This window comes from Dipodomys spectabilis, unplaced genomic scaffold (assembly GCF_019054845.1).
Source record: "Dipodomys spectabilis isolate Male_0828 unplaced genomic scaffold, ASM1905484v1 ptg000379l, whole genome shotgun sequence".
Lineage (NCBI taxonomy): Eukaryota > Metazoa > Chordata > Mammalia > Rodentia > Heteromyidae > Dipodomys > Dipodomys spectabilis.
In genome coordinates this window covers 266,909-293,255 of record NW_024871056.1, presented here as the reverse complement: position 1 = coordinate 293,255, position 26,347 = coordinate 266,909, and the positions used below count along the sequence as shown (strand labels likewise).

The 26,347-nt window shown below is 55.3% G+C and overlaps 2 protein-coding genes and 1 long non-coding RNA gene across 4 annotated transcripts; 2 read left to right on the top strand and 1 right to left on the bottom strand.

Moving 5' to 3' along the window:
* The first annotated feature begins 3,942 nt into the window (after nt 1-3,942).
* On the top strand, nt 3,943-9,593 carry LOC122096601 (probable low-specificity L-threonine aldolase 2). The gene is made up of 7 exons (XM_042667162.1): nt 3,943-4,247; nt 5,937-6,020; nt 6,560-6,648; nt 7,138-7,323; nt 8,221-8,358; nt 8,529-8,721; nt 9,168-9,593. The coding sequence occupies exons 1-7, from the start codon at nt 4,046-4,048 to the stop codon at nt 9,449-9,451; spliced, it is 1,176 nt and encodes a 391-aa protein (XP_042523096.1). The 5' UTR covers nt 3,943-4,045; the 3' UTR covers nt 9,452-9,593.
* A 6,963-nt stretch (nt 9,594-16,556) lies between these two features.
* On the bottom strand, nt 16,557-21,798 carry Birc5 (baculoviral IAP repeat containing 5). The gene is made up of 4 exons (XM_042667163.1): nt 21,630-21,798; nt 21,194-21,303; nt 18,920-19,037; nt 16,557-17,071 (listed from the first exon to the last, which is right to left on the bottom strand). The coding sequence occupies exons 1-4, from the start codon at nt 21,738-21,740 to the stop codon at nt 16,982-16,984; spliced, it is 429 nt and encodes a 142-aa protein (XP_042523097.1). The 5' UTR covers nt 21,741-21,798; the 3' UTR covers nt 16,557-16,981.
* Nucleotides 21,799-21,916: 118 nt separating this feature from the next.
* Nucleotides 21,917-25,490, top strand: LOC122096613. 2 transcript variants are annotated; one of them, XR_006145348.1, is made up of 4 exons: nt 21,917-22,138; nt 23,458-23,578; nt 24,074-24,171; nt 24,722-25,490. It is a non-coding gene; the product is annotated as an uncharacterized LOC122096613 (long non-coding RNA). The 2 variants fall into 2 exon arrangements; XR_006145347.1 differs by lacking the exon at nt 24,722-25,490 and having other exon boundaries at nt 24,074-24,394.
* The last annotated feature ends 857 nt before the right edge of the window (nt 25,491-26,347 follow it).

Below are 26,347 nucleotides of genomic sequence, written 5' to 3'. Positions count from 1 at the left end.
GTGCCGTCAGAGGAGTGGCCTTGAGTTGGGGGTGATTCCCACCTGGGCCCATGCACGTCCACTGCCATGCCCAGCACGGCCCCCAGGCCCTGCCCCTTCCCTTTTACTGCTGTGACAGGCCAGGAATGACCACGATGGTACGCATGGCTGTCTCCTGACGCCCAGGGCTCAGGCCAGCAGATGGGATGGGAAAGACCCCTCCCCCCCCACTGCACACACGTGTTTACTGAGACCCACCGCTATCTGCAGCTGCGATCTGCTGAGTCCCTTTCTCTGGCAGGGCCAGCGCGGGTTTCCAGCAACTGCTACCCGCTACTCACTTCCTGCCAGCAGCCCGGCCTTACAGGAATGTGCACACTGAACTCACCCAGCACGCGAGTGAGTGTGTGTGTGTGTGTGTACCCACGGCCCAGAACCCACGCCTGCCTGGGCAGGTGCCAGGGGGCCAGCGAGAGCGAAACAACCCACTCACGCTCCTATCCTGAGACTCCAGCCTGCACAGTCCCTCCCCACTGCCCAGGGCTCGCCACGTTAAAGAGGGCAGAGTGGGGGCCAGCCTGAGGACCCCGGACTGTCCTCCGAGGCAGGGCCAACACCTGTTCTCCATCCGTGCTGCTGAGGAGACTTGAGGTCATAGCATGGTGCACCATGGGGCCTTCTTGGAATGTGCTAGGCCATTCAGGAGGTATTTATGAGCCCCGGGCCAGGCGCTGCTAGCCAGCCAGAAGGACCAGACCCAAGGAATGAATGAGGCAGAAACTGTATGGAGAGACCCAGCCAGGGTGGCCAGAGCATCAAGGGCTGAGGCAGTGGCCAGTACAGTGGACTGTTGTGAGCAGGGCGGCTCCAGAGGTCAGGAACCAGCCAAGCCAGGCAGGAGCCCAAAGAGCCGGGTCAGAGCACCAGCTGTGGTGAAAAAACCAGAATGTGGGCTGGGAAGGTGGCTCAGCGGTAGAGCGCTTGCCTTGCATGCCTGAGGCCCTGGGCTCCATTCCTCAGCACCACATAAGCAAAAAGAAAAAAGCAAGCCGGGCGCTGGTGGCTCACGCCTGTAATCCTAGCTACTCAGGAGGCTGAGATCTGAGGATCGCAGTTCAAAGCCAGCCCGGGCAGGAGAGACCGTGAGACTCCTATCTCCAATAAACCACCAGAAAATCGGAAGTGGCGCTGTAGCTCAAGTGGTAGAGCGCTCGCTTTGAGCTGAAGAGCTGAGGGACAGCGCCCAGGCCCAGAGTTCAGGCCCCACGACCGGACGCCCCCCAAAAAAAATGAAAAAAAAAAAAAAAAAGAAAAAACCAGAATGTGCTGGTGGCTCACGCCTGTAATCCTAGCTACTCAGAAGGCTGAGATCTGAGGATCGAGGTTCAAAGCCAGCCCAGGCAGGAAAGTCCATGAGACTCTTATCTCCAATAAACCACCAGAAAACTGGAAGTGGCACTGTGGCTCAAGTGGTAGAGCACTCGCCTTGAGCTGAAGAGCTGAGGGACAGCACCCAGGCCCTGAGTTCAAGCGCCATGACTGACAAAAACCAAGAGGCAGGCAGGAGGTGTAGCACCTCACACTCCCTCAGTAGAGAACGCAGGGACAGGTCAGCTCTGGGATCAGGGCGGGGCTGGCTCCATGGAAGGATTCTCACCCCAGCCCAGGAGCTCCGGCTTGTCCCCAGCTGCCACCAGCGTGACTCTGATCTTAGCATAGCTGGGAACATACACAACACATGGATACACACATAATACCACCCTATACATGCGATCACACAGATGTGTAACACACATATATGAGCACACGTGACATATCTCATACCTATATACATAGCCACCCACTCAAACACATCTGCGCAGTGTATGTAATCTATACTTCGTGCTTGTGTGCACACAGCTTCAACCAGATACACATACGCGCAGATATGCATGTACATACACAGGGGGTCCAGACAACCTCCCAGAGGCTGGGTCTTGGTTGGCCTCCTCCAGACACACCTCACTACGCTCACAGGTACCACCTTCTTTCAACCAGCCCCCTTGCTCCTACCCCCTCCCTGCTGCCAGGCCATGCCAAGCCAGGGCAGGGCTGGCACAAGTGCTGTGGGGACCGGGCAAGAGGATCCATCTGATGGACACTGTCTGTGCCCACTGCCCCCAGGGAGAGACTACCTCTCTGGGGAGACAGGTCTGCTTTGGAAGGACAAAGGCCCAGTGGATGATGGGTGGGCAGTATGGCCTGGTTGGGGGTTCCTAGACTCTAACCTCTCCCATTGCCCTGGGTCCCTGCCAACTGGGAGAGCCTGGAAACCTGGGAAGTGTGGGGGGGCGGCATTCTGTGGTTCTGCCATGACTGGGAGGTGCCCAGGATCTGCTCTTTTGTCCCCCCTGCCCTCTGCTCCCCTGTGAGTTCCTGGAGGCTCCCAGCCTATTCATCTCTCTTCCTTCCCAGAGCCTCCACTCCTCTCCCCCCCCCCATCCCACCCCCCACTTCCCAGCAGCAGGGCTGGAGCCAGACAATGAGATAAGGGACTTGTTTTCTAAGGACTGGGGATTCAGGAATTTGGTGGCACTTAGGGGTCAGGGCCAGAGGCCCTGCTTTTGGGGAGGTCAATAAACCTTTCCATCAGAAGGAGGGTCCCTGGGGCCCACATACCTATAGGGACTTGTGATCGTCCTTGTGTCTGGATGGGCCCGCCAGGTGCAAGGGGGGAAGGGGAAAGGCATGCTAGCTGGCCCTGGCCCTGGGGTGGAGTTTGAGCTCCATCACGGTGCGAATCTCTTTCCCAGCTACACTGGAGTCCCTTCAAGGCCTCAGCCTCAACCACAGCTGCCTAGCTAAGCTGCCACCCACTCTATCCCCTGCTCTAGACGCTCTTCCTCTGGGTTTGGCTGATCAGCATGGTGCCCTGTCTTCAATGATCACCCTCTTAGGCAGCCACAGCCTCTCCTGACTGGTACTCCTCCATCCTGGCAACCTGGACGGGTGGGTCGGCTGATACAGGGGAGGTACAGCCAGCATCTGATCTGAGGGTCTTGGAGCCCCCAGCGGTAACCCATATCAACAATGACAGAAACACCTCACGGACATGCAAAGAGCTGACCAGCAAGCAGCAGGTACTGGAATCAGCACTAAACCCATACCGTTTCTCGTCCTCACCACAGCGCATTTTTTTTCAGTGGAAGAAACGGAGGCATGACTTGTCTTAGGGCCACACAGGAGTAGGGCAGATACTTTTTAATGTCTTTTTTTTTTTAAATGGAACTGGGAACCAAACCCAGGGACACACATGCTAAGCAAGCGATCTATGAACTGAGCTCCCCTGCCAGGCCTAAGTGGAAGATTTGAACTTTGAAGACATCAAGGCAGCAGCCATGCCTCCACCAACGTCCCCACCCCGCCAAGGGCTCTCTAGGCACCTTTTTCTTTTTGTCCCCATTATGTCCTCTACTGCTGTATAGTTGGTCCCAACTGCAGCTACCCTTGTGTCCTCCTGCCCCCTCCCAAGCCTGGCACCTAACAAGACAGTGCCTGGCAACAATAGATGTTCAGTAAAACTATATTAGGAAAAAGTAACTGATGAACGTATATGTTCATCATATGCCCCTTTAAGGGCAACATAGCACCATGGTTCGGAGCTGGGCTCCCTGTTGAGGCAGCTGACTGCGGGACCGGCCCAATTTCTACTCAAGTGACCTTAGCAACATTTATTAGCGCTGGACTCTTTGCTTAACTGGACTAAATTTGTCCTATCTGTTTGCTCCATAAAAGCTTCGTGGGCCCCAGTTTCCCCTTCAGAATCCCATGCTGGGGCAGTGTGGACTACATCTCCCAGCATGCTGTGCTGCCCGCCGGGACTCTCAAGTGACAGATCTTGGACTACAACTCCTAGCATGCCACACTGACCCGCCCAAGCGACCCAGCGCGGACTACAGTTCCCAGTGTGCCCCGGGCCCCGCCCCGCCCAGGTCCTGCCGGAGACCCCGAGTCGGGGCAGGGTGGCTGCGAGGACCGCGCGCTCCGAGCCGCGCTCGCGGGAAGCAGGCTCCGCCGGTCCTCCGCCATGTTCCGCGGGCCGGGCCGGGCCGTGGGCCCGGTCCTCCGGGCGTGCTGGGCGCGGGGGTCCGGGAGCCGGGCGGGGGTCCCGGCCCGCGTGGTGGACCTGCGCAGCGACACGGTGACCAGGCCCGGGCCCGCCATGAGGCGCGCCATGGCCGAGGCGGCCGTGGGGGACGACGACTACGGCGAGGACCCCTCCGTCCGCGGTGAGCCCGGCGAGCGGGCCGCGCGGGCCCCGGCGCGGCGACCCCCGGGCGCTGTCCGTGGTGCTGGCGGGAGGGCGGCCAGGGCGGGCGGTGTCCGGGCCGGGGCGGGCGGTGTCCGGGCCGGGGCGGGCGTGTCCGGGCCGGGCTGGGCCCTGCGGCCGGGCGGGGCGGTGTCCGGGCCGGGGCGGGCGGTGTCCGGGCCGGGGCGGGCCCTGCGGCCGGGCCGGCTGTGCTGACCTCGCGTTTGCTGCCCCTCTGACCCGTTGTTAATGCGAGTTTCGGGTACCACCCTGGGCCGGCTGAGCCAGAACCCGCGTGTTAACAGGATCACCTCGGGTCCCCGGGCAGCCTCGCCCAGCCGCCCCGAGGTCCGGGTGCCGGCCAGTCCCCTAGACCAGTAGATGGCAGAAAAAACAGGGTTGGAACCTAGATCTCCTAACTCCAAAACCTGTAACTACCCTCTGCTCTCCACCAGGAAGATGAAAGTAATAAGAATTAGAACCATCTAGAAGCGGGGCTCCCCAGGAGTGGATTCTGGTATTCTAGAGACGATTTAAAGAGACGGCAACCCACAGCTTACCACAGTTTGAGCCAATGCTGTAGGGAACCACCGGTACTGCTGAGGCTGCGCAACCCTCCTGTGGGGCTGAGACTAGCCGTGGGACCACCAAAGTGCCCAGGGCCAGAGTAGATTAAGGGGGCTGGGAAGGTGGCTCAGTGGTAGAGCATTTGCCTTGCATGCCTGAGGCCCTGGGTTCGATTCCTCAGCACCACATAAGAAAAAAGCCGGAAGTGGCACTGTGGCTCAAGTGGTAGAGCGCTAGCCTTGAGCTAAGGAGCTGAGGGACAGGGCCCAGGCCCAGAGTTCAGGCCCCACGACCGGACCCAAAAAAAAAATAAACAGAGTAGATTAAGGCTGTGCACTGAGTGATGAACCTCAGAGACACAGAGTCTCTGCTCAGCAGGCAGCTGATGGATACCAGGCGGCATGTGGGACAGGGAATTTTACCTGTGTAGACTGGAGTCTGCAGAGGGTTTGTTGAGACCTAGGGAGCTGGGGAGGGGGACCTCTCAGAGGAACTCCCCACCTAAGGATGAGTGTGGGGGGGAGGAGGGGACAGGGAGAATGTGGAGTCACCTAGCAGGGCAGCTCCAGAAGCATAAGGCTTCAGGACAGCAGTGGGGAGCGTGGCTGGAGTGTTGGGTTCAGAAGAGCCCCTCTGTCGTGGGTGACAGAGGCCAGATCATGCCAGCCTTGAATGTTCCGTTCAGTGCCACACAAATAGGAGACACTGTGGACCTAAAGCAGGAGTCCCACCCACCGTCCAGGGCCTCGGCACTGGGGCTGCTGGGAAAGGAAGTAAAATAGGTGTGAGGTCCAGGCAGGACAGGAGATTCAAACCACAAGAGAAGTTTGGTGGCCTGGGGGTGGACATGGTCTGGGAGGTGGGCTCAGAGTTGACCAAGGGGCCTCCGGGCTTGGACCTGCCATCACCCTGACCACAGACAGGCTCCAGCCTCCCATTCCCCCCCCTCCCGCCCCTGGACTTCTAGGCTTCTCAGCAGAGTTCCAGGGCAAGGGGCTGCCATTGAACAAATGAACTTTGTGCCCTGTGTAAGGCTGGCACGCAGAGGCTCTTGAGTGCATTTGTTGATAAAGCCTTTCTTGCCCCACCTCCTCCTCCTCAGAGCTGCAGGAAAAGACTGCAGAGCTGCTTGGGGTGGAGCGGACTCTGTTTGTGCCCACGAACACCATGGCCAACCTCATCTCTGGTGAGTTTGCCCCCTTGCTCCCAGGGCCTCAGTGGGCACTCGCTCTCCTCTGTTGAGTGTGATCGTAGGTGTCCTGCAAGATTGGGCCAAGGAAAGTGAGATCAGCAAGAATCTCCTCTTCCTCCCAGGGCCTTGGCTCTGGGCTCCCTGGACATCTCACCACTGGAGCAGTCCTGAGACTTGCCCCTGCCTGCTCCTCCTCTACACTGTGCTTTATTAAACACCCTTACCGGGTTCCTCCCGCCAGGCCTGACAGTGGCTGGCACTGTGGGGACAGCCCTGTGGCCCTTCCATGGGGGACCCTGTGCTGGGGCCTGCAGGGTCCTAGGGTACAGGCTGTGTGGCCCGGCATTCCCGGCATACATGTCCCACCATTGTGGGTTTCATGCGATCGATTTCTGTCACATAGCAGGAAGGGGTACCATTTTCTAATTGGCGTAGATACTGGCAGGCTCTCTGGCTCAGCCTGGCAAGCTGAGCAGGGGCAGAGGCCCCCCTGAACTCAGTGCCAAGTCCTCCCCTCCTCCCATCTGTCTCAGTGATGGGTCACTGCCGGCGCCGGGGCTCCCAGCTCCTCCTTGGGCAGGAAAGCCACCTCCACGTCTATGAGCAGGGCCTAGTGGCTCAGGTAAGGACGAAGCCTAGCTCTGCTGGGCCCCTGGGCATCTTCCAGCCAGCCAGCCTCAAGCAGAAGGGAGTACTGCCCCCCCCTACCCCCCCAGCTGGAACCTACAGAGGGAGAGAGGGAGCCACAGAGAATCTGGCAGGGGAGGTGGCTTTGCCACATGGGGGCAGTGTTGGGCAGCCTCTGGGGGGGGGGGGGCGCCCCCCCCCCAACATCGGTTGGCTGACTTCTTGGTGTCTTGCTGCCCCCTAATGGGCACTTGCAACATTGGCACTCAGAAGGAAGCCAGGCCTCTGAGCTGAACACCAGCAAGGACCCGCTCCTGCCCATCCTAGAGGAGATGCCGCTGTGCACTGGCTCAGGGAAAGGCCCCAGGCCCAGAGCTGAGGAGGGGCCGGCTGGGGATTGGGGAATCTGGTTCCTCCCCCTGCCGCCAGGGCATGCTGCTGGACCCCCAGCACCTACCTGGCCCTGTGCCCCCCCCACCCGCAGATTGCTGGGGTGCATTCCCACCCCCTCCCAGACCTGCCCCATGGCACCCTGGACCTGGACGAGCTGGAGCGGGCCCTCACCCGTGGCCTGGGGAGCCCATACCACCCCGTCTGTGAGCTCGTGTGCCTGGAGAACACGCATAACAGCGCAGGAGGCCGGGTCCTCCCCATCGACCACCTCCGCCAGGTAGGCCCGCTGCTGCACCCCTCCACAGCCCCTGGACTACCCGCTTCCTGGACTCAGGCTTCTGACGTAGGCCAGGGGCCCTCTGTGGCTACCCTGTCATGGCAGGCTATGAGGCCCTAACACGATGATGACAAGGGACATGGCCACCCCAGAGCCGGGCTGCAGCCCCCTCCAGCCCCGGAACTGGTGTCCTGTGCACACACCCTCCTTGCTCAGAGTCAGCACTGGGCACTGGCCTGGCCTCAGGCAAGGCTGGGGAAGAGCGCGTGCTGAGTGAGTGGCTCAGCTCCAGCTCCCCTGGTTCTCAACCCTCACATGCACGGTGAGAGGCCACTGTGCTGAGTGAGAGCTTAGCCTGAGCTTGGGTTCCAGACCTTGTTCCCCTCAGCTCTGCAGGAGCAGAGGCCCCTCACGGAGCCACCGTGCAGCTGAAAGGACACAAAGTATTTACCCTTGGCCCGGCCCGCAGCATTGCTGCGTGGTGGTGCTCAATAAGGAAGTGAGGGGGCTGTCGCTCTGTGGTAGAGCATGACGGCGCCAGCTACACACACACACACACACACACACACACACACACACACACACACACACACACACACACACACACACACACACACACACACACACAGAGTTGTGTGTTAGTATGGTTGCCATCAGCCTCTTCGCCACAGCAGAGCCACACACACACACATACACACACACACACACACACAGAGTTGTGTGTTAGTATGGTTGCTATCAGCCTCTTTGCCACAGCAGAGCCAAGGCTTACTTAGCACAGTACGCATATCCAGAACCAGCCAGGCTGCTGACACCAGACCTCTCCTTCAAGGGGCCACACCCAGGAGCCTCCCTCCAGCCTGGCCCCTGTGACCTCTGCCTGCCTCTTGTCCCCAGGTGCACCGCCTGGCCCGGACACATGGGGCCCGGGTCCACTTGGATGGCGCCCGGCTGATGAACGCAGCCGTGGCCCTGCGTGTGCCCCCTGCCTGCATCGTGGAGCACTGCGACTCTGTGTCCTTTTGCTTCTCCAAGGTAAGGAAGCTCCCGGCTGGCCTGGCACAGGCAGGGGTGGCAGTGCCATGGAAGGCCGAGCTGGGCCCAGAGCCGCTGGCCCTGCAGCCGGCCCCGGGCTGTGTCTGCCTCCCCCAGCCAGAGGACAGGCGTGCACAGATGGATGCCGGGAGCCTCTCCTCTTTCCCCAGGGCCTGGGCGCACCTGTGGGGGCTGTGCTGGGGGGGCCCAAGGACTTCATTGAAGAAGCCTGGCGACTCCGGAAGACCCTGGGCGGGGGCATGCACCAGACCGGGGTGCTGGCTGCGGCTGCCCTGGTGGGCCTGGCCGGTGTGGAGGAGGTGTTGCGGAGGGACCATAGCAACGCCCAGAGGTTCGCCCAAGGTGCCTGCCCTGCCCCTCCCCACCCCTTTGCTTCTTTCCACTTGGGCCCTGCATGGCTCTGGGATGCTGAGGGTTAGCTGCTGAACCTCAGGGTGGGGGGAGGGGGGGGAAGAGGGGGGAGGTCTGCTCCCCTCCCCAGCCCCTGGTGCACTCTGCAGAACACTCCAGAGAACCTCCAACATGGCTCTTTTACCCATTAATTGAATCCTCACCACCCAACGATGCCCCCACTTCACAGGTGAAACTGAGGCCAGAGAGGTCAGCTGATTTGTCCCACAGTTAAAGTAGCAGAGTCGAAGTCTACGTGGCCCCGAAGGCCATGTGGGGACGCAGGCTCCTCTCCTCCCACGACAGTGGCCCCCTCCCTGCCGTCCTGGGCACGCTCCTTGGTGCTGGGGGGGGGGGGGGGGGGCTGGGCTCTCTGCTCACCATCGAATCTGGCTCAGGACTCCAGGAACTGGCATCGCCCATTTGCTCTGTGGACCCTGCTGCTGTGGAGACGAACATCGTGCTGGTGAGAGTGGACGGGCTGCGGCCCGACGACCTGTGCCAGCGCCTGGAGAACGTGAGTGCTGAGGAGGTGGCCCAGACTGGCCAGGCCGTGTGCGTGCTGCTGTTTCCCTGGACAGAACGGGCCGTGCGCGCCGTGTGGCACCGCGACGTCTCCACACAGGACACTGATCTGGCACTGCGGAAGTGGGAGTTTGTGCTGCGGCAGGTGGGGTCCTGAGGACAGGACCAGGAAGCCGGTGCCCTGGCTGGGACAGAGTGGGGGTGGAGGCCCTGGCCTAGTGGCCTGCCAGGGGTAAAGCTAAGCTGGTGCTTCCTGGGGAGAGTGTGTATGCAACGTCCCACCCCCCGTCCCCCCCCCCCCCCCCGCATTCAGCCAGAAGGGGGATGGGACAAGAGGTTACCAGGTTGGATGCTGGTGGCTCACGCCTGTCATTCTAGCTACTCAGGAGGTTGAGATCTAAGGATCATGGTTCAAAGCCAGCCCAGGCAGGAAAGTCCATGAGACTCTTATCTCCAATTAACCATCAAAAAACCTGAAGTGGAGCTGTGCCTCAATGTTAGAGTGCTAGCCTTCCTTAAGGGAAAACTCAGCAACAGTGCCTAGGCCCTGAGTGTAAGCCCTAGGACCGACACACACAAAAAGAACAAAAAAGAAACAGTTCCAAAGATGGTCATGATTGTGGATTTATTAGACGTGGATTTTAAAGTATTTAAGGAATTACAAGGCAAGATCAAAATTTGATCAAGACCCTGAAATTATAAGGATCACATGGAGATTTTTTTTTTTTGGGGGGGGGGGGTCCGGTTGTGGGGCCTGAACTCTGGGCCTAGGCACTGTCCCTCAGCTCTTCAGCTCAAGGCTAGCAGTCTACCACTGGAGCCACAGTGCCACTTCCGGCTTTTTTCTTTTTTGCTTATGTGGTGCTGAGGAATCGAACCCAGGGCCTCAGGCATGCAAGGCAAGTGCTCTACCACTGAGCCACCTTCCCAGCCCTCACATGGAGATTCTGAAACTGAAAAACAATGAACTAAGAACTCAGTGATCTGATTGATGAGACACTGCTTAAGAGAGAATTGGTGAAGAGGAAGGTGAGTCAGGAAAATGTCTGTCTAGAGACTCAAAGGTGATTCCATGAAGAGTAATAAACTCCTGGTGGACTGATTAAGAAACTACAGTTAGTTTCTGGTAATACCAAGAGAATAAAATTAAAAGTGCCTCCTCTGTGTCTATCACCCAATAATCGCCAGTTTGTGTATGTTCCTTTCTGGATGTGTCCATGTATGCGTCTGATTCCATATGTGTGTCAGCTCTCCATCACTGTAACAGTTCCCTGAGTAATGAAGACAAGGGTCCCTTTAGTCTGCTTTGGGCCTGTGTTGAGGCAGTGCGTTGTGGTGGGAGTGTAACCACAGGGGTCTTCAGGGCACATGATAGCCAGACAGTAGCCCTGTGCAGTACGTGACGGTGGCCCAGGGAAGCTGGGGAAAGCGATGTCAGCGTAAGAGCACGGAGGTGCCAGGGCACCAAGCCATCTCTGCCGCCTGGCGTTCGGATGCCTAAGGCCCTGGTGAGGGAGTTGGGAAGGGAGCAAGTCTGTAGTGCGAGAACTGTGGCCTGGGCTGAGGTGCGCCCTGGGGACACTGGTGGCATCTGAGGGTGTGACCAGAGGCAGCATCGGGAGGGCGGGAGCTGGCATTACCAGCAGGGCTTTGCTGCTGCTGTGAGCTGTGTGGGGGTGGGGCCTCCTAGACAGCACCCGCAGGAACAAGGGGTGGGCTGAGGTGCTCCCCCAGATTTGCTGTCAGTCTGGCACTGGGTGAGCCTAATGTCTGTCCTCAAGCCTGAACTGCACTGTCTCCTTCCGGCAGCATGTCTCCCTTTAACCTTTAAGATGAAACTTGAACTGTGCAGAGGGTGAGGTGTCACTGTGTGGCTAATCTCTCTCTCACACGCACGCACGCATACGCACCAGCCACCAAAGTGCTGGCCCAGAGCCCAAGGCCATCTACAGTCAGATCTGGGCTTAAACCCACCGCTCAACTTCCCAGCGACCCCAGAACCTCCTGGCAGACACTAGGCTGAGGACAGAGGAGAAAGACCTGAATCCTTCCTCCCGGGAGACAACCCAGACCTGGCTGGAAGCCCAGGACCACTCGGCCCCTGTCCAGTGAAGGGGCAGGCTTGTGTCTGCAGAGGACATCAGTGGACGCCACAGACAGGACATGTGTGAAGCACACGAGTGCATGAGTGGGCACACACACATGATGGATAGTCACATGCACGCAGGGCATCGGTGACAGGTACACACATTTGGTAACACACTTGGCTACTTTGGACATGGGTATGTGCTGCCTGTTTTGGAAAATTTTACGTCAGGTGTGGGGCATGGGTCTGTCATCCCGACCGTCATGAGTTCCAGGCCAGCCTGGGCTGTATACAGCCAGACCCTGTACTGCCACTCCTCAAAAACAAAATGAAAATGGAAAAAGGCTAACGGGACTCACAAGTCAATTTACATGAAGAAGCAGAGGTGAAAACTGCAGTAGGCCGAAGTCCCCAAGTGCCCTGCCCACACCCTGCCAAGCCCCTGGGTCCCGGAACCTCCTACAACCTCGGCCGCAGTGAGGGCACCTGGGAGGCGGGAGACACGCCATCTTCTCTGGCACATCCTGCAACTCAGCCTAAGATCCCTGCATGGACAAGAGCAGCTTCATAGCTCCAGCTACACAGCTGCCCCAGTCTGTGTGGCTCAACACCACTCTGGTGCGAGCCGCCACCCGGTTCTTACCACGTGAGCCTTGGGCCAGCAGCCTCTGTGTCTGAACTAAGCGAACCAGAACCCAGCTGGGCTTCTGCCATGTTCTGCAGACAGAACTTCCCCTGGTCCCCGGCCCCTCTGGCTTCCATGTCCTTCCATCCAGGCCACTGTGGAGAAAGCCAGGTGTGACCCTGACCGGCCTCCCATGTCATGGGACCCCCTCCAGCCCTTCTGGGGCGTCCACACCTACCACCCAGGCTGTTCCCAGGACTCTGGTAGTCTCAGGCTCCCCCAGGTTGCTGCAGAGGTGAAGGTCAAAGCAGAGGACTGGACAGGACAAAGGCCCAGGGGCATACACACCACCTTGGCTCAAAAACCCTCCCCCCAAGCCAGGCACCAGTGGCTCATACCTATAATCGAAGCTACCCAGGAGGCTGACATCTGAAGACTGTAGTTTAAAGCCAGCCTGGGCAGGAAAGTGAGACTTATCTCCAGTTAACCACTCAAAACCCAGAAGTGGAGCTGTGCAGCTCAAGTGGGAGAGTGCTAGCCATGAGCACAGGAAGTTTAGAAACAGCGCCCAGGCCCTGCCTGTGTTCAAGACCCAGGGCCCTCTGCAAAAATCCTCTACCTCCCCCCCCCCCCCCCCCCCCCCCCCCAAGAATAAGAATCAGGAAGGTACTCCCTCCTCTCCAGGACTCAGAGGTGGTGTTGCACAGAGGTGAGCAATCCTCTCTGGAGAAGGGGTTGATCAGGGGTGAGGGTGGGTGCAGCTATGCTCCCTGGAAAGCAAAGTGCAAAGTAAGCACCCAGCACTCTGGGTGCCCAGTGGGCAGACTGGCCAGACACACCACGGCCTCAGCCGTGGGGCTTTTCTCTGCCAGACCCCCCTCTGAATCAGGGTCATAGCTCCAAATAAGACTCAGGCGGGGACCTCTCATTTGGCTTGTTCTCATGGACATTTCATAGGGTGTTTTACGTCTCGCTCTCTAGGCACCAGTGGCTCACATCTGTAATCAGGAGGCTGAGATCTGAAGATCACAGTTGAAAACCAGCCCAGGCCGTCAAGTCCCTGAGACTCACCTCCAATTAACCTAACCACAAAAAAGCTGGAAGTGAAGCTATGGCTCATGTAGTAGAGCACCAGCCTTGAGCAAAATAGCTAAAGGCATAGCTCAAGTGGTAGAGCACTTAAGGAAAATAATCAAAGCAATAACACCCCCCACCCCCACCCCCCCACAAAAAAAACAACTAATATTGGCCAGTAGAAAAAGAATGAACATTGCTTCATTTGGGTGCAAGCCTCCTTGGGCGTAAGATGTGCGTTAACTTTTTGAGGAGCTAGAAGCTGCTTCTTCCCAGTGTGACATCTTCAGCTCTCACTCCACCTAAAGCAGGTATCAGGGTCAGTGACGGGCCCATCCCAGGCCAGTGCTACCTGAGGGAGGCTTAGCAAAGAAAAGCTGTTCTCTTCGTGCTGCAGGGCTGGGAGATGGCGGTGCGGCTCTGCCTTCAAGCCTGGGCTGTGTTCAAAAACCACTTGTGCAGACAGTCACAGAGGGATTTGGGCTGAATTCTGATGCATTCTGGCAGGGTACTTCCCTTGAGATGGACCCAAATTACTCCATAGCCCATCTGAAGAGGTACTGCTTTAGAATGACCCATTACTCTTCATTATTCATCCTCTTTCCATCAGCTTGTAGCCCGGCCTGGGCAGATACAAAGCCTGTCTCCTGGCTGTCAGGAGCTCTTCAAAGCTGGCCTCAGAAGACCACTGGTGAAATCAGAGCCTGGAGAGGCCTTTCTAAGGGACATTGCAATCTGCAGTGACAAAAAACAAGGCTGCATCCAAGCCTGTCCTCTTACTAGCCCCTGTGTAAGTAGCCTCTGTCAGCAGCTGGAGGAGAGCATGGCTGGCCCCCGCACAGGCAGACGAGCCTCCTGCTTCAGGCTGATGACATGACTCCGCTGTCAACCAAAACTGGGGAAGCAGCTCAAACTGTTGGTTTAATTACCCTCCGAGCAGCTTGGCAGCCGCTAGCCAACAGCTAATTTCCCCGTACTTGGCCAGCATCCTCCGACAACAGAAAATAAACCACACATCTGCTCAGTACATTGTGAAGCTGGCTTGAGGCGCCATTCTAGTCAAACCCAACATTCTAAAGCTTTCTGAAATGGCGGCCATCCTAGATTGGGAACTTTTTTATCCTGAGATGCGGCTGGGACCAGGAAGCAATCAAGTCTCATTCCCATGTGAACTCACAGGCCTGCCCAGCTGCTGCCACCTGCCAGGGTTCACAGGGAAGCAGGTGGAAGCCCTTGGCCCCATGCCCCTCCCCACACACAGCTGGAGTGCACCAGTAATGCCTGGCACACACGCCGCTCCTGCCATGCATCCATCCCACCCCATCCCCTTCTGGCCATCTTGCTGGGGCTTGGACAAGGCTCTGAGATTCTGCCGGCTGCCACTGAGGCAGTGAACTGTCCTTTCCTCTGTGCTCCTGCCCGTACCACCTAGCTGGGCACTGCTGCTGCTCATTCAGACAAGGAGAGACCCTGTGGGCTGCATTGCAGGAGGCAGTGCTCTGAGGTCCAGTTCCTGTGGACAGCAGTGGGGCTTCAGTGGGTGCTCTGATAAATAGGCAGCACCACCTTGGGAGTCGGAGAAAAACAACCCTGAGGCCATGGCCATTTGGTCCCACCTGGCTGAAATCACCAAGTCCTGTTATGCGGAGCCCAGAGGCAGAAATCCTGTGTCACAGCTGGCGCTCAGTTGTGTCCAGTTGGGACAGGAAGTCCTTTGTGGGGGCTGCCCGGCTGCTCGTCCTCTTCTCATTTGGACTTTAGATCTGATGATTTCTCTAAGTAGGAACAACCTGCAGGACAGCCAGCAGCCGGGATGCCACATGCAGGCGACAGGAGCTCCCGCACCATACTTCCCGTGTCAGCCCACCCCAGCCAGGCCAGGGCTGCGCTTCTCACCACACCCTGTGGCCTCCAATCACTGGAGATGGTAGAGGGCTGAATCCTAGGCTAGCCCGTGGGGCTGTGACCAGCTGTTAGAATCCACCACCAGTCCACATCAGCCTTCCCAGCCACAGCCCACTGACACGCCTCTCCCCTTTGAAATTAAAACAAGACATCCTGAGGTTAGGGCCTTCCTTTCTTCCCTTCCTCCTCCAGACAAGGTCTCAACACGTAGGCCAAGCTGGTTTCAAATTAATGATCCTCTTGCCTGACCTTCCTGCTGCTGAGATTACACATGTGCACCACCATCCTTGGCTCAAGGCTTGATTAACTGCTGTCAATTAAGCCCTCAGATATTGTTGCCTAACAGAGGGAGTGTGGTGGTCAGATGGCCAGCTGCAACTCACCGGGATGGATGGAAGCAGAGACTGACATTGCTGACCATGAGCAAAGGAACGGGTTCCACAAAGCATTCCTCAGGACCAGTTATTAGATCATCCTTATGGAAAACAAGCAGCTTGGGGGAGGGCTGAGCTAGGAATGCTTTTTTCTTGCGAACAAAAATCTCTGTATTGCCGGGCACAGGTGGCTTATGCCTGTAACACTAGCTATTTAGGAGGCTGAGATCTGAGGATTGTGGTTCAAAGCCAGCCCGGGCAGGGCAGGAAAGTCCATGAGACTCTTATCTCCAATAAAAACCACCAGAAAACTGGAAGTGGGGCTGTGGCTCAAGTAGTAGAGTGCTCGCCTTGAGCTGAAGAGCTGAGGGAGAGTGCTCAGGCCCAGTGCCCCAGGACCGACAAAAAAAAATCCCTATATTGTTCAGCGCACATCCCTGCATCCCTGACTGAGACAGCACTGGGCGTGGAGGGCTGGGCTGGGCTGGGCTGAAGTAACTATTAGGGAAGCTAGGGCTGCCTGGGCCTAGAGAAGCAGCTGAACAGGCTTTACTGCCACAGCAGCCAGCTAGGCCTGAGCTCTAAACTGGGCCTCTACCCTCCGTCTCTCGCAGGAACCACAGGGATCACCCTAGGGCTTGCTCAGCCAGGAAGGAACGCAGCTATTTGGGAACAAGCTCCTCTGGAGATCTCCTGCTGCCTGACCTCTCTGGAGCCACATGAAGAAACCCCACTAGCTTACTACTCCCAGCTTAGGATGAAATTACACTTATTTCCCACAGCACCTGGTACTGTTCTGAAAAACAGCACTGCAAACAAGAAAACCACACTGAAAGCCATTCGGAAAAAATGATGAAGGCTTTGTCTGGATGCCCTACCTTGGCAGACAAATCCACATACCTATCAAAAGAAGAAAAAAAATGCACAAGGATGTGGGGGCAGACAAGGAGACAGTGGTTCTGGATGCCCAGCCACGCCACAGGCAAGCATCCTGATGAGGGGGAGGGGGCTCCAAGCCAAGAGCGGGGGTCCCAAGCAGCCTTTTTATGACTGTCCAAGCCCTACTTACTCTGTGCTGGGGCTGAAGCTAAAACTCACTGGATTTATGACCTTGTAAAACAGCAGAAAATAGGAACAAAGTTATTTAAAAAAAAAACAAACGAAACCAATTTCCTCAAAAGAGAAAGGGTTTCCAGGCCACTTTTTAAAGATTAATTTATTCCGTTGCCCTCCTTAGGAAAATTCACATTAGAAAGTCAAGTGAGTGAGCGGCTAACCCCACCACCCAGGCTCACAGAACAGGCGTATTGGAAACAAATGCTAAGACCAGAAACTCCTTCTGTGGGCACCCCTCCCCCTGCCTCCAGCCACAGGACACTGCCCTCTTCCTCACCTGCTAACCCAGCACCCAGCAAAGCCACAGAGCACAAGGGAAGTGGACAGGGCAGCCAAGAGCCTGGCTTCCGGGCAGAGGCGCTGGCACCACTTCCCAGCAAAAGCAAAACTAAAGAGATAATGTCCAGTTTCATAATGCTGCCATCCTCCTGGCCTTCGGTGTCATGGAAAAGGAATAGGCCTGGACATGGCGTGTCGCTGTGTGGGGTCAGGTGGTGTGGCAGGCACTCACTCCAAGGCATTCATCTGCTCAATGGCGTTGCGGACTTTCTCCGCAGCTTCTCCAAATTCTTTTAGCTTGCTATTAGCTTCCTTGGCCTGAAAATAATGAGGAGTCTTTCAGGCCCAGAGTGGGGCTCTCAGAAGGAGGGCTCTTGTTTAGCAGTGGGACCCCTTGGGTCTGCCCAGGAATTGGCAATCAAAATATTCACATATTCACATGAAACAAGCAAGCACCCTGAGCGTACGAGCAGAAAACGGGATCCTCGAGTACCTAAGAGCCAGTGCACTGTGCTGGAGGAACGCACGGCCACAGGGAGCGAGTCTTGTCATTAAACTGCTTGCTAAGAATGGAAAGATGGAAAAAGCACAGAAGGTTTCCCTCTCCCCTCCCCTGAGCTGCTGCTGCTCTCACCCTGCCCCACTGCAGGGGACTCAGCTTTAATGATATGTACAGATGATCGTGGCAACGCAGGTGTAGGCCCACACCTATTAACTCAGCACTCAGGAGGCCAAGGCAGGAGGACCATGAATTTGAGGCCAGCCTGGGCTTCCTTGTGAGACACTGTCTCGAGAACAAAAGGCAAGCCGGGCACCGGTGGCTCACGCCTGTAATCCTAGCTACTCAGGAGGCTGAGATCTGAGGATCACGGTTCAAAGCCAGATCAGGCAGGAAACTCCGTGAGATTCTTTTTTTCTTTTGGCGGAGGGGTCCAGTCGTGGGGCCTGAACTCTGGGCCTGGGCGCTGTCCCTCAGCTCTTCAGCTCAAGGCCAGCGCTCTACCACTTGAGCCACAGCGCCACTTCTGGCTTTTTTCTTTTTGCTTATGTGGTGCTAGGGAATCGAACCCAGGGCCTCATGCATGCAAGGCAAGCGCTCTACCACTGAGCCACCTTCCCAGACCCTCCGTGAGATTCTTATCTCCAATAAACCACTAGAAAACCGGAAGTGGTACTGTGGTTCAAGCGGTAGAGCACTTGCCTTGAGCTGAAGAGTGCATGGACAGCGCCCAAGCCAGAGTTCAAGCCCCACGACTGACAAAAAAAATAAAACAAAAACAGAAGGCAATACTGCACTGCTGGTCACACTCAGGCCTGCCGTCTCTGGCACTTTACGCAATCTTCCTCACAAGTTTCACAAACCGTTCAGGAAAAAGGCTCTGTGTATCTTCACAATAAGCTCATTCCCTAAGCTCATCTGCATTCCAATTGACTCTCCTATTTTGTTGCTTCAAAAACTAGAGGATCTTGGGCTGGGACCCCCCCCAAAAAAACAAAAACAAAACTAGAGGATCTGCATGGAAGCAGGACCTGAATCAGAGCTATGGCATGTTCTGTCTCCAGCCTCCCCAAGAGCCATGGGGCTGCCTATCTTAGCATTTACAAATATAGAGTCTGCCCCATTAGATGTGAACTTCAGACAAATGATTAATTTTTGGTAAATGCTCACACAAAATGTAAACTATGCTTCCACTCAAAAATTACTCCTCTTCTCACACACGCTTCTTGGGGCCACCTCTCTGTGACTCAGAGTTACTTCCTTCTCCCAAACCACAGTGGATAAGGGGCAAAGCAGAGCTGCAGAAGTCCTCCGGGTCCGGCTGGACCTCTGCTTCTCCTTCCCTTCCTCAACATGGTCCTCCTTCTATATGGCCCCAAACCCTCTGTCTGTTCCAATGCCCCCACATAAGCACAGTCACATCAAGTCACTGAGGAAGAGGAGGGTGACCAAATGACAGCCGTTTCTCCACCAACCCAGGAGCACATACTGAATACCTTTCCCAAGAGCTCGGGTCTTCCTACGGCCAAACCCAAGACCACGCCAGGACAGCTGTGGCTCTGTCCTTTGGTCCCATGCACCCCCCTCGCCCTCCCTCGGGGCTCTGAGAACCAGTCCTCTGCATGAGTCCTTCTAGTGGATAGGGTTTGTATCCCAAGGATACGTACAATTTTGTTCTTGGCTCTTTCTCTGTCCAGCTTCAAAAATTCACCCAGGGTTAATTCTTCAAACTGCTTCTTGACAGAAAGGAATGCACACCCAGATGAATGCTTCTTATGCTCCTCTCTAGAAAAACCAATACACACATATGTCAGCAAAACAGCAAGGGCAGCCGGGCGCCGGTGGCTCATGCCTGTAATCCTAGCGACTCAGGAGGCTGAGATCTGAGGATTGCGGTTCAAAGCCAGCCCGGGCAAGAAAGTCCGTGAGACTCTTATTGCCAATAAACCACTCGAAAACCAGAAGTGGCACTGTGGCTCAAGCAGCAGAGCACTTGCTTTGAGCTAAAGAGCGCAGGGACAGCACATAGGCCCAGAGTTCAAGCCCTGCAATCGACCAAAAACAAAAAACAGCAAGGGCTCATGACCAGATCCATTCCCATCACCCTCAGCCACCTCAGGGCTTGAAGAATAAGGTGCCAGGCACAGCCCCACACTCTGTTCTGTATGTGCTTCCTCAAACCCGGCAGCTAGACTCTTCTATCTAGAGTCTCTTAGCAAGTCAGAAAAGTATTGTATGATTCAAAACACAGAAGAATTATGACTTGAAACCTTCTAAAGTCCTCAAGGAACCATTGGAAATAACTTCACAGGGATGCCCATTGTGCACTGGCTCAGAGCAACGCTGAATTTAGCAGGTCACCCGAGGGTTTCCTCTCCTTCCTACCCCCTTTCTCTGCAAAAGGAATAGCCCTCGATAGCAGACATCACTGTAACCAGCTCAGAACTAGAAAGTGAAGGCAGCCACACAAGGTACAAAAGAACAGGCAACGTAACTACAGTGGAAAAATGTCATGATGCTAGGAAACAATACTGATGTTTCCCACTGATTTCTGGTGTAACCACCTGGCCATCTCATTCAATACTTGGTCACAATAGGGGAGAAACAACATTTCTGACGAGAGAAACAGTTTGGGGATTCCTCTGGTGTGTGTGTGTTTGTAGGGGGGAATTAATGCTGTGGAAGCAATCAATTTTGACAGGAAAAAGAAGCTGAGAAAACAATATAGAAAGAGAAACCAGCGCCAGGCACTAGTGGCTCATGCCTGTAATCTTAGCTACTCAGGAGGCTGAGATGTGAGGATCACAGTTCAAGGCCAGCCTGGGCAGGAAAGTCTGTGAGACACCTTACCTGCAATTAACCACCAGAAAACTGGAAGCGGCGCTATGGTTCAAAGTGCTTAGGGACAGGGCAGAGTTCAAGCCCCACAACCAAAAAGAGAGGGTGGGGGGGGCTGGGAAGGTGGCTCAGTGGTAGAGCGCTTGCCTTGCATGCCTGAGGCCCTGGGTTCGATTCCTCAGCACCACATAAGCAAAAAGAAAAAAGCCAGAAGTGGCGCTGTGGCTCAAGTGGTAGAGCGCTAGCCTTGAGCTGAAGAGCTGAGGGACAGCGCCCAGGCCCAGAGTTCAGGCCCCACGACCGGACCCAAAAATAAAAAAAACAAAAAATAAAAAAGAGAGGGTGGGGAAAAGGGGCAGGGGAGCCAGCCCATGCAGAAAACTCTGAGAGGCTCCAATTAACTTGAAAAATGCCAGCTTGGAGATGTGGCTCAAGTGACAGAGTGTTAGCCCTGAGCAGAAATAGCTGAAAGTCCAAGAACTTGAGTTCAAGCCCTAGTACCAGCACAAAAAAATAAGTCAATGAGTAAGTAAATTAATAAAAGTTCCAGAGCTGGGTGCTGGTGGCTTATGCCTGTAATTCTACTACTCAGAAGGCTGAGATCTGAGGATTAAGGTTTGACACCCATCCAGGCTAGAAAGTGCATGAGACTCTTATCTCCAATTAAGCACCAAAAAAGCTGGAAGTCAAGCTGTGGCTCAAGTGGTAGAGCGCTACTCTTGAGCAAAACAGCCCAGTGACTGTGCCTATGCCCTGAGTTCAACTCGCAGGACCAGCACACACACACAAAGTAATAAGTAAAAATCCAAGTTGCAGAAAGCATCAGCAGATTCCTGGGTACCCACAGGCCAGAAGTAGGTTCTGTATCCTGCTGGAGTTTCAAATGGCATCAAACACTCTCTAGGGATGGGCCTTTAACATTCAAATCAGATCTGGCTAGGTGCATGAAGATGAAGCTGTCCCCAACAGCTGGCTAAGGTGTAGGTAAGGTTAGGCAGAATCACCCGAGAAACTCAAACCCCACGCCCACTTCACACGAAAGGCTTCCGGTGGGAGCCAGGGTCCCCAGGCGGCCCCACCGAGGCTGGTCCGGGAGGACTCACATGGGGTTGTCATCGGGCTCCCATCCTTCCAGCTCCTTTAAACAAAAGAAACACTGAGCCAAGTCAGGCTCGTTCTCGGTGGGACAGTGGATGAAGCCGGCCTCGGCCATCTGCAAGAAACAGCAGTTAGAACGGGAGTGGCGGCCACCGCGGAGCGGGCAGCCCCCGACGAGGGGGCGTCCGGAGCCGCCGGAGCCGCGAGGGGCCCCGGGAAGGCCGGGGTCGGGCCGGGGCCGGGAGGGGCGTGGCGCCTCGGCCGGGGTCGGGCCGGGGCCGGGGCCGGGAGGGGCCCCGGGAAGGCCGGGCCGGGGTCGGGGCCGGGGTCGGGCCGGGAGGGGCCCCGGGAAGGCCGGGCCGGGCGGGAGGGGCGTGGCGCCTCGGCCGGGCCGCGGCGGGGCGGACCTGGCGGGGAGAACGGGAGGCCGGGCCGGCTCACCCGCTCCGGGGTACAGGAGCAGCCCTCCAGGAAGGGCCAGTTCTTGAACGTGGAGAGGCGGTGGTCCTTGAGGTACAGCTGCCAGGCCGGAGGCAACGACGGAGCTCCCATGGCGCCGCCGCCGACCAGCCGCGACGTTCAAATCCGGCGGGCGGCGGCGCGGCGCGGGGCCTGCCGGGAGCGCCCCGCCCCGAGGGCCCGCCCGCGGCCTGCCGGGAGTGCCCGGCGCGGGGCCTGCCGGGAGCGCCCCGCCCTCCGTCCCGGCCGCCGCGCTTGGGCTTGTGGGAGTAGCCGTGCGGGCCGCGCCGCGGCTCTCGGTCTCCCTCGGTCCTCAGGACCGGCGCGCCGGCCGGAGGATCCCCCCCTCCCCACACCGGAAGTGCTCGGCCGAGGGGCCGGGCCCGGCGGAGGCCGCGGTCGGCGGGAGGCCGCGGGGCGCACTCCCCGGCGAGGCGGAGGCCCAGCCCGCTCCCGCGCGCCGGAAGGCCTGTGCGGACGCCCGCGCCCTGGTGAGGGCCGCCCCTCCCGCGGGTTGGTCCCCGCCAGCGGGCCTGTGGGAGGTGGGCAGGCCGCCGTGGGAGCGGCCGGGGGCTGCGTGCGGAGCCGGTGGCGAGACCTGCGCCCAGGCCTGCGTGCTGCGGGCCCGGAGCCTTTCTGCCCAAGGCCGTAGCGCTCTACCCGAGCCACAGCTCCACCTCAGCCTCTTGGTGGGTAGTTGTAGGGAAGCCTCCTGGTCAAGCCGGGCGCTGGTGGCTACTCAGGAGGCCGAGCTTCGTGGTCAAAGCCAGACCGGGCTTTGAACCACCCCAAGCCGGAAGTGGAGCAGTGGCTCAACGTGGTAGAATGTCCATAAAAGCTCAGGGACAGCAACCAGGCCCTGAGTCCAAGCCCCAGGACACAAAAAAAGGCCTCGTGATCTTTCCTGCCCGGGCTGGCTTACCTGAACTTCGATCCTAAGATCTCAGCCTCCTAAGTAGCTAGGATTAGAGGCATGAGCCATCTTGCCCACCTTGAAACAGGGAGCTTTTTCTTCTAACGGGTTCAGGGCAGTGCTATTTTACCAAAGGGTATGAAATCATCCTGATAGGGAAACAGTTGTGTGTAGTGGTGTCCTGACCCAAGCCGTCGGGCCAGTGTCACAAGTGGTGAGCAGTGTCTTGCTTTTCCTACACCATGATTGACAGCAGCAGCTGGAGAACAGCACATTAGATTCATGCTTATTCTAAACATTGCCCCCTTCCCTGTAACTTTTTTGTGTATGTACTTATATAAGCTAGAGAGTTAAACAGCAAAAGATCTTTGTTTTGGGCCTGTTTGATATATATGTGAAACCATGTTGTCCAAAAATAAACGGAATTTTATTTTGCTGAGTTCTAACAGCAACAAAATGTCCTGTTTTATAAGAGTAAAGCACATCAACAGTGAAGAAGAAGAAAAAAGTTCTAATGAAAAGCCAAGCATGGTGATACACAGCTATAATCCAAACTCTGGGAGGTGGAGACAGGATGATGAATTCAGACCCAGCTGGGTACTGGTGACTCACACTAGCCAGGACAGGAAAGTTTCTAAGACTCTTGCATCTCCAGTTAACTACCAAAAAGCCAAAAGTGGAGCTATGGCTCCAGTGGTAAAGCTCCAGCCTTAAGTGAAAAAGCTGAGTTCAAGCCCAGTACTGGCACAAAAAGAAAAAAAAGGAATCTGAGCCTAGCCTGAGCATCATAATGAGTTCCTGGCTAGTCTGGGTTGCATAGGAAAGGCAGAAATGTGTTACTCAGAACCTCTAGCTCGTCTTCAAAGGCTTTTCAGCAACTTTTTTTTTTTTTTGTAGCGACATTGGGGCTTGAACAAGGAACTTGGGACAGTTCTCATTTGTCTTTTTGGATCATGGCTGGTACTAAACCACTTGAGACATATCTGTAGTCCAGCTTCTTTTTCCCTGGCAATTGAAGGTAAGTCTCACACTTTTCTACCCTGGCAGGTTTCTACCTTGGTCCTTATCTCAGCTTCCTGAGTAGCTAGAATTACAGGAATGAGTCCCTGGCATCTGGCTTCAGCAACTTATATGTCCTTACAGATACATGTATATGAGTAGGGATATACTCTATGCTCTTATTTGGTACCTTGCCTACTCAGGTAGCAGGAAATCACAGAGAACTCAAACTCTGACATGCCTACTGACTTTAACCCATTTTCCTCCAGCTCCCTTTACTATGGGACTTGAACAGCAGGAGATAAGCATATGCAAATGTGCAACTCTGAGTAGGATACACTTTGTTGGAGATGGCTAGAAAATGCATGTACTCCTTTTCAAAGTGTTTGTGCACAGTTAATCTGTCCTCCAAAGAGATTGTGTAAACTACACCCATCTCAGCCATAATCAGGGAACACAGCTTGCTCTGCCTTCTTGTCCCTACGGGTGCTGACCCTGCCTCTTTCCTCCCTAGCACCCACCAATACTGACATTTATTGCAAAAAAGTTACCATCCAGAATCAACTCCCATCAAGCAAATGGATTCCTGTCATCATTTCCTGTTTGACACAAGTAAATTCCAAAGTTTTTTCATCTTTCACTGAAAACTTGAGTTGCTTAGATCTTTTACTTTAAATTAAAAAGTTTTATTGTTACTTCTATACAACAGTAACATTTAACATTGGTAAACTGTTTACCAAAATGTCTTGCTAGGTGCTGTTAGCTTACTCCTGTAATCCTAGCCACTCAGGAGGCCATGATCTAAGGATTGTGGTTCAAAGTCAGCCTAGGCAGGAAATGCCATGAAACTTAGTCACTTAACCATCAGAAAAGACAGAAGTGAGCTGTAGCTCCAGTGGTAGAGTACTAGCCTTGAGCAAAAGATGCTCAGGGACAGCACCCAGGCCCTGAGTCCAGGCCTCAGGACCAGCAAAAAATAAAAACTTAGAAACACCTGAGGCTTGTATCAAGTTTAGCAGACATTACTATGCAGCTTTAGCTGTTAACAAATTTTGTTTTTGTTCATCTGCCAACAGCATGAATTTGATAAGCTGGTAGCTTGGGTTTATTTTTCAGATTAACAAGAACATTGTCAATTTTGTGAACCTCTCACTGGATTTAGGTCCATGGATCCCAGCCAGAAAGTTCTTGGTCTTGTTCAAGAAAGAATTCAAGGACACAGAGGAGGAAGCTTATTAATGTCAAGTCAAAGCAGAGCAGAAATGCTCTCTGGAGAGGACAGTGAACAGGCTTAGGAAGGAGCTCAGCTGGAGGTCCCAAGACCTCAGGCTTCTGTTGGAGTCTGAGGACATGGAGGTGGTCAGCACTGGGGAACCAGATGTATCACTCCAGAGTGACATATATGTCATCAACTCCTCCCACTTACTGGTGGGGGAAAATCTGAGCCTTACATGCTCAGAGACTATCAAAGACCACGGGGTGGAATGGGGGGCTAGTGTAAGGTTGTGCTGCTTTGATTGCCTATTGTCGTGCAGAAAGGTCAAGACTATTTGATGTTCCCAGAGGTCTTGTTTACCCACAGCACTGAATAACAGCATCCATTTTGATCTTTGCCCACCAGAGTACACAATAGCTTGTTTTCATTGGTCTGTCTGATGGAAGTGGAGCACCTCTTGGGGTCAATGTGATTTCTTGCCTGGGATTTGCCCAAGCCTGCTAGTCCTGTGCTGTCCTTCCTGGTGGCTTCCTTTTGGTTGGGAAGGGTCTTAGATTTGAGGCACCCAGCCTCACAGGCATACACATTCATTGTTCTTTGTCTTTTGACATCCTGGCATCTTTTTTTGTCCAGAAAAAGATTGAGGGTTGTTTTTTGGTGCCAGTCCTGGGGCTTTAATTCAGGGCCTGGATGCTGTCTGGGGGTTTGTTTTTGCTCAAGACTAGCACTCTATCACAGTGCCATTTTTGGTTTTTTGGTAGTGAATTGGGAATCAAGAATCTCATGGACTTTCCTGCCTGGGTTAGCTTAGCACCATAATCCTCAAATCTCAGCTAAGATTACAGGCATAAGCCACCAACACATGGCAAATTTGAGATTTTTACAGTCATATTTATTTCCTTTCTGACCTCAAGTTTTTGTGTGCTCTGAAAAGCTTTTTACACTCTAAGGTGATTTACAAAGATATTCCTAAAAGATTTGGGTTTTTTCCATGGTCTGGGTTTTTATACTGAAGTCTTGGCCCCCTGGGGAAGAAAGTCAACGAGAAAGAGCTGTGGAAAGGGTTCAGATTTATGTTTTCCCAGGTCTAGCCAGTTACTCCCATGTTGTTTATTCAATAAATTTCTTTACGTGGTTGGACCTATGTCGACATGCTGGACTCTGTCTGTTGAGATACCTGCCAGAGGATTTGATAGCTGAACAAATGAAGGCCCAAAGCCTTAGGAGGAAACCTGGAAGGTACAGAAGTCAGGGTGCCGTCAAGTGTTAGGATCAATCCAGGGGTGGGGTGGGTGGGTTCAGGATGCTGGGCAGCCAAAGAACTTCCAGCAGGCCATAGCATGTCCTGCTACAGCTAGAAAGCAGTTTGATTTGGCCCTACCTCTGCATAAAAGCAAAAATGAAAATACAAATACAATTTGTAATTATGGAAGGAGAGCAGAGACACAGCTGACACTACTGCGTGCTGAGGCCTGGGTCTCCAGGAGAGCCCCCTTTTGCACCCAGAAGACGGGGGCCAGGCCACCACCATGGCAGGCTCACAGGAGAGTGAGGGGAAGACCTGCCAGTTGT

What these genes read in the sequence shown, in the direction of transcription:
- Birc5 (XM_042667163.1), bottom strand. Translation starts at nt 21,740, where the DNA reads ATGGGAGCTCCGTCGTTGCCTCCGGCCTGGCAGCTGTACCTCAAGGAC. An exon ending in GCTCCTGTACCCCGGAGCGG is followed by an intron (nt 21,304 to 21,629) that starts GTGAGCCGGCCC and finishes TGTTTCTTGCAG; the next exon opens with ATGGCCGAGGCCGGCTTCAT. An exon ending in AAAGAGCCAAGAACAAAATT is followed by an intron (nt 17,072 to 18,919) that starts GTACGTATCCTT and finishes CATTATTTTCAG; the next exon opens with GCCAAGGAAGCTAATAGCAA.
- LOC122096601 (XM_042667162.1), top strand. Translation starts at nt 4,046, where the DNA reads ATGTTCCGCGGGCCGGGCCGGGCCGTGGGCCCGGTCCTCCGGGCGTGC. An exon ending in CATGGCCAACCTCATCTCTG is followed by an intron (nt 6,021 to 6,559) that starts GTGAGTTTGCCC and finishes CATCTGTCTCAG; the next exon opens with TGATGGGTCACTGCCGGCGC. An exon ending in TGTCCTTTTGCTTCTCCAAG is followed by an intron (nt 8,359 to 8,528) that starts GTAAGGAAGCTC and finishes CTCTTTCCCCAG; the next exon opens with GGCCTGGGCGCACCTGTGGG.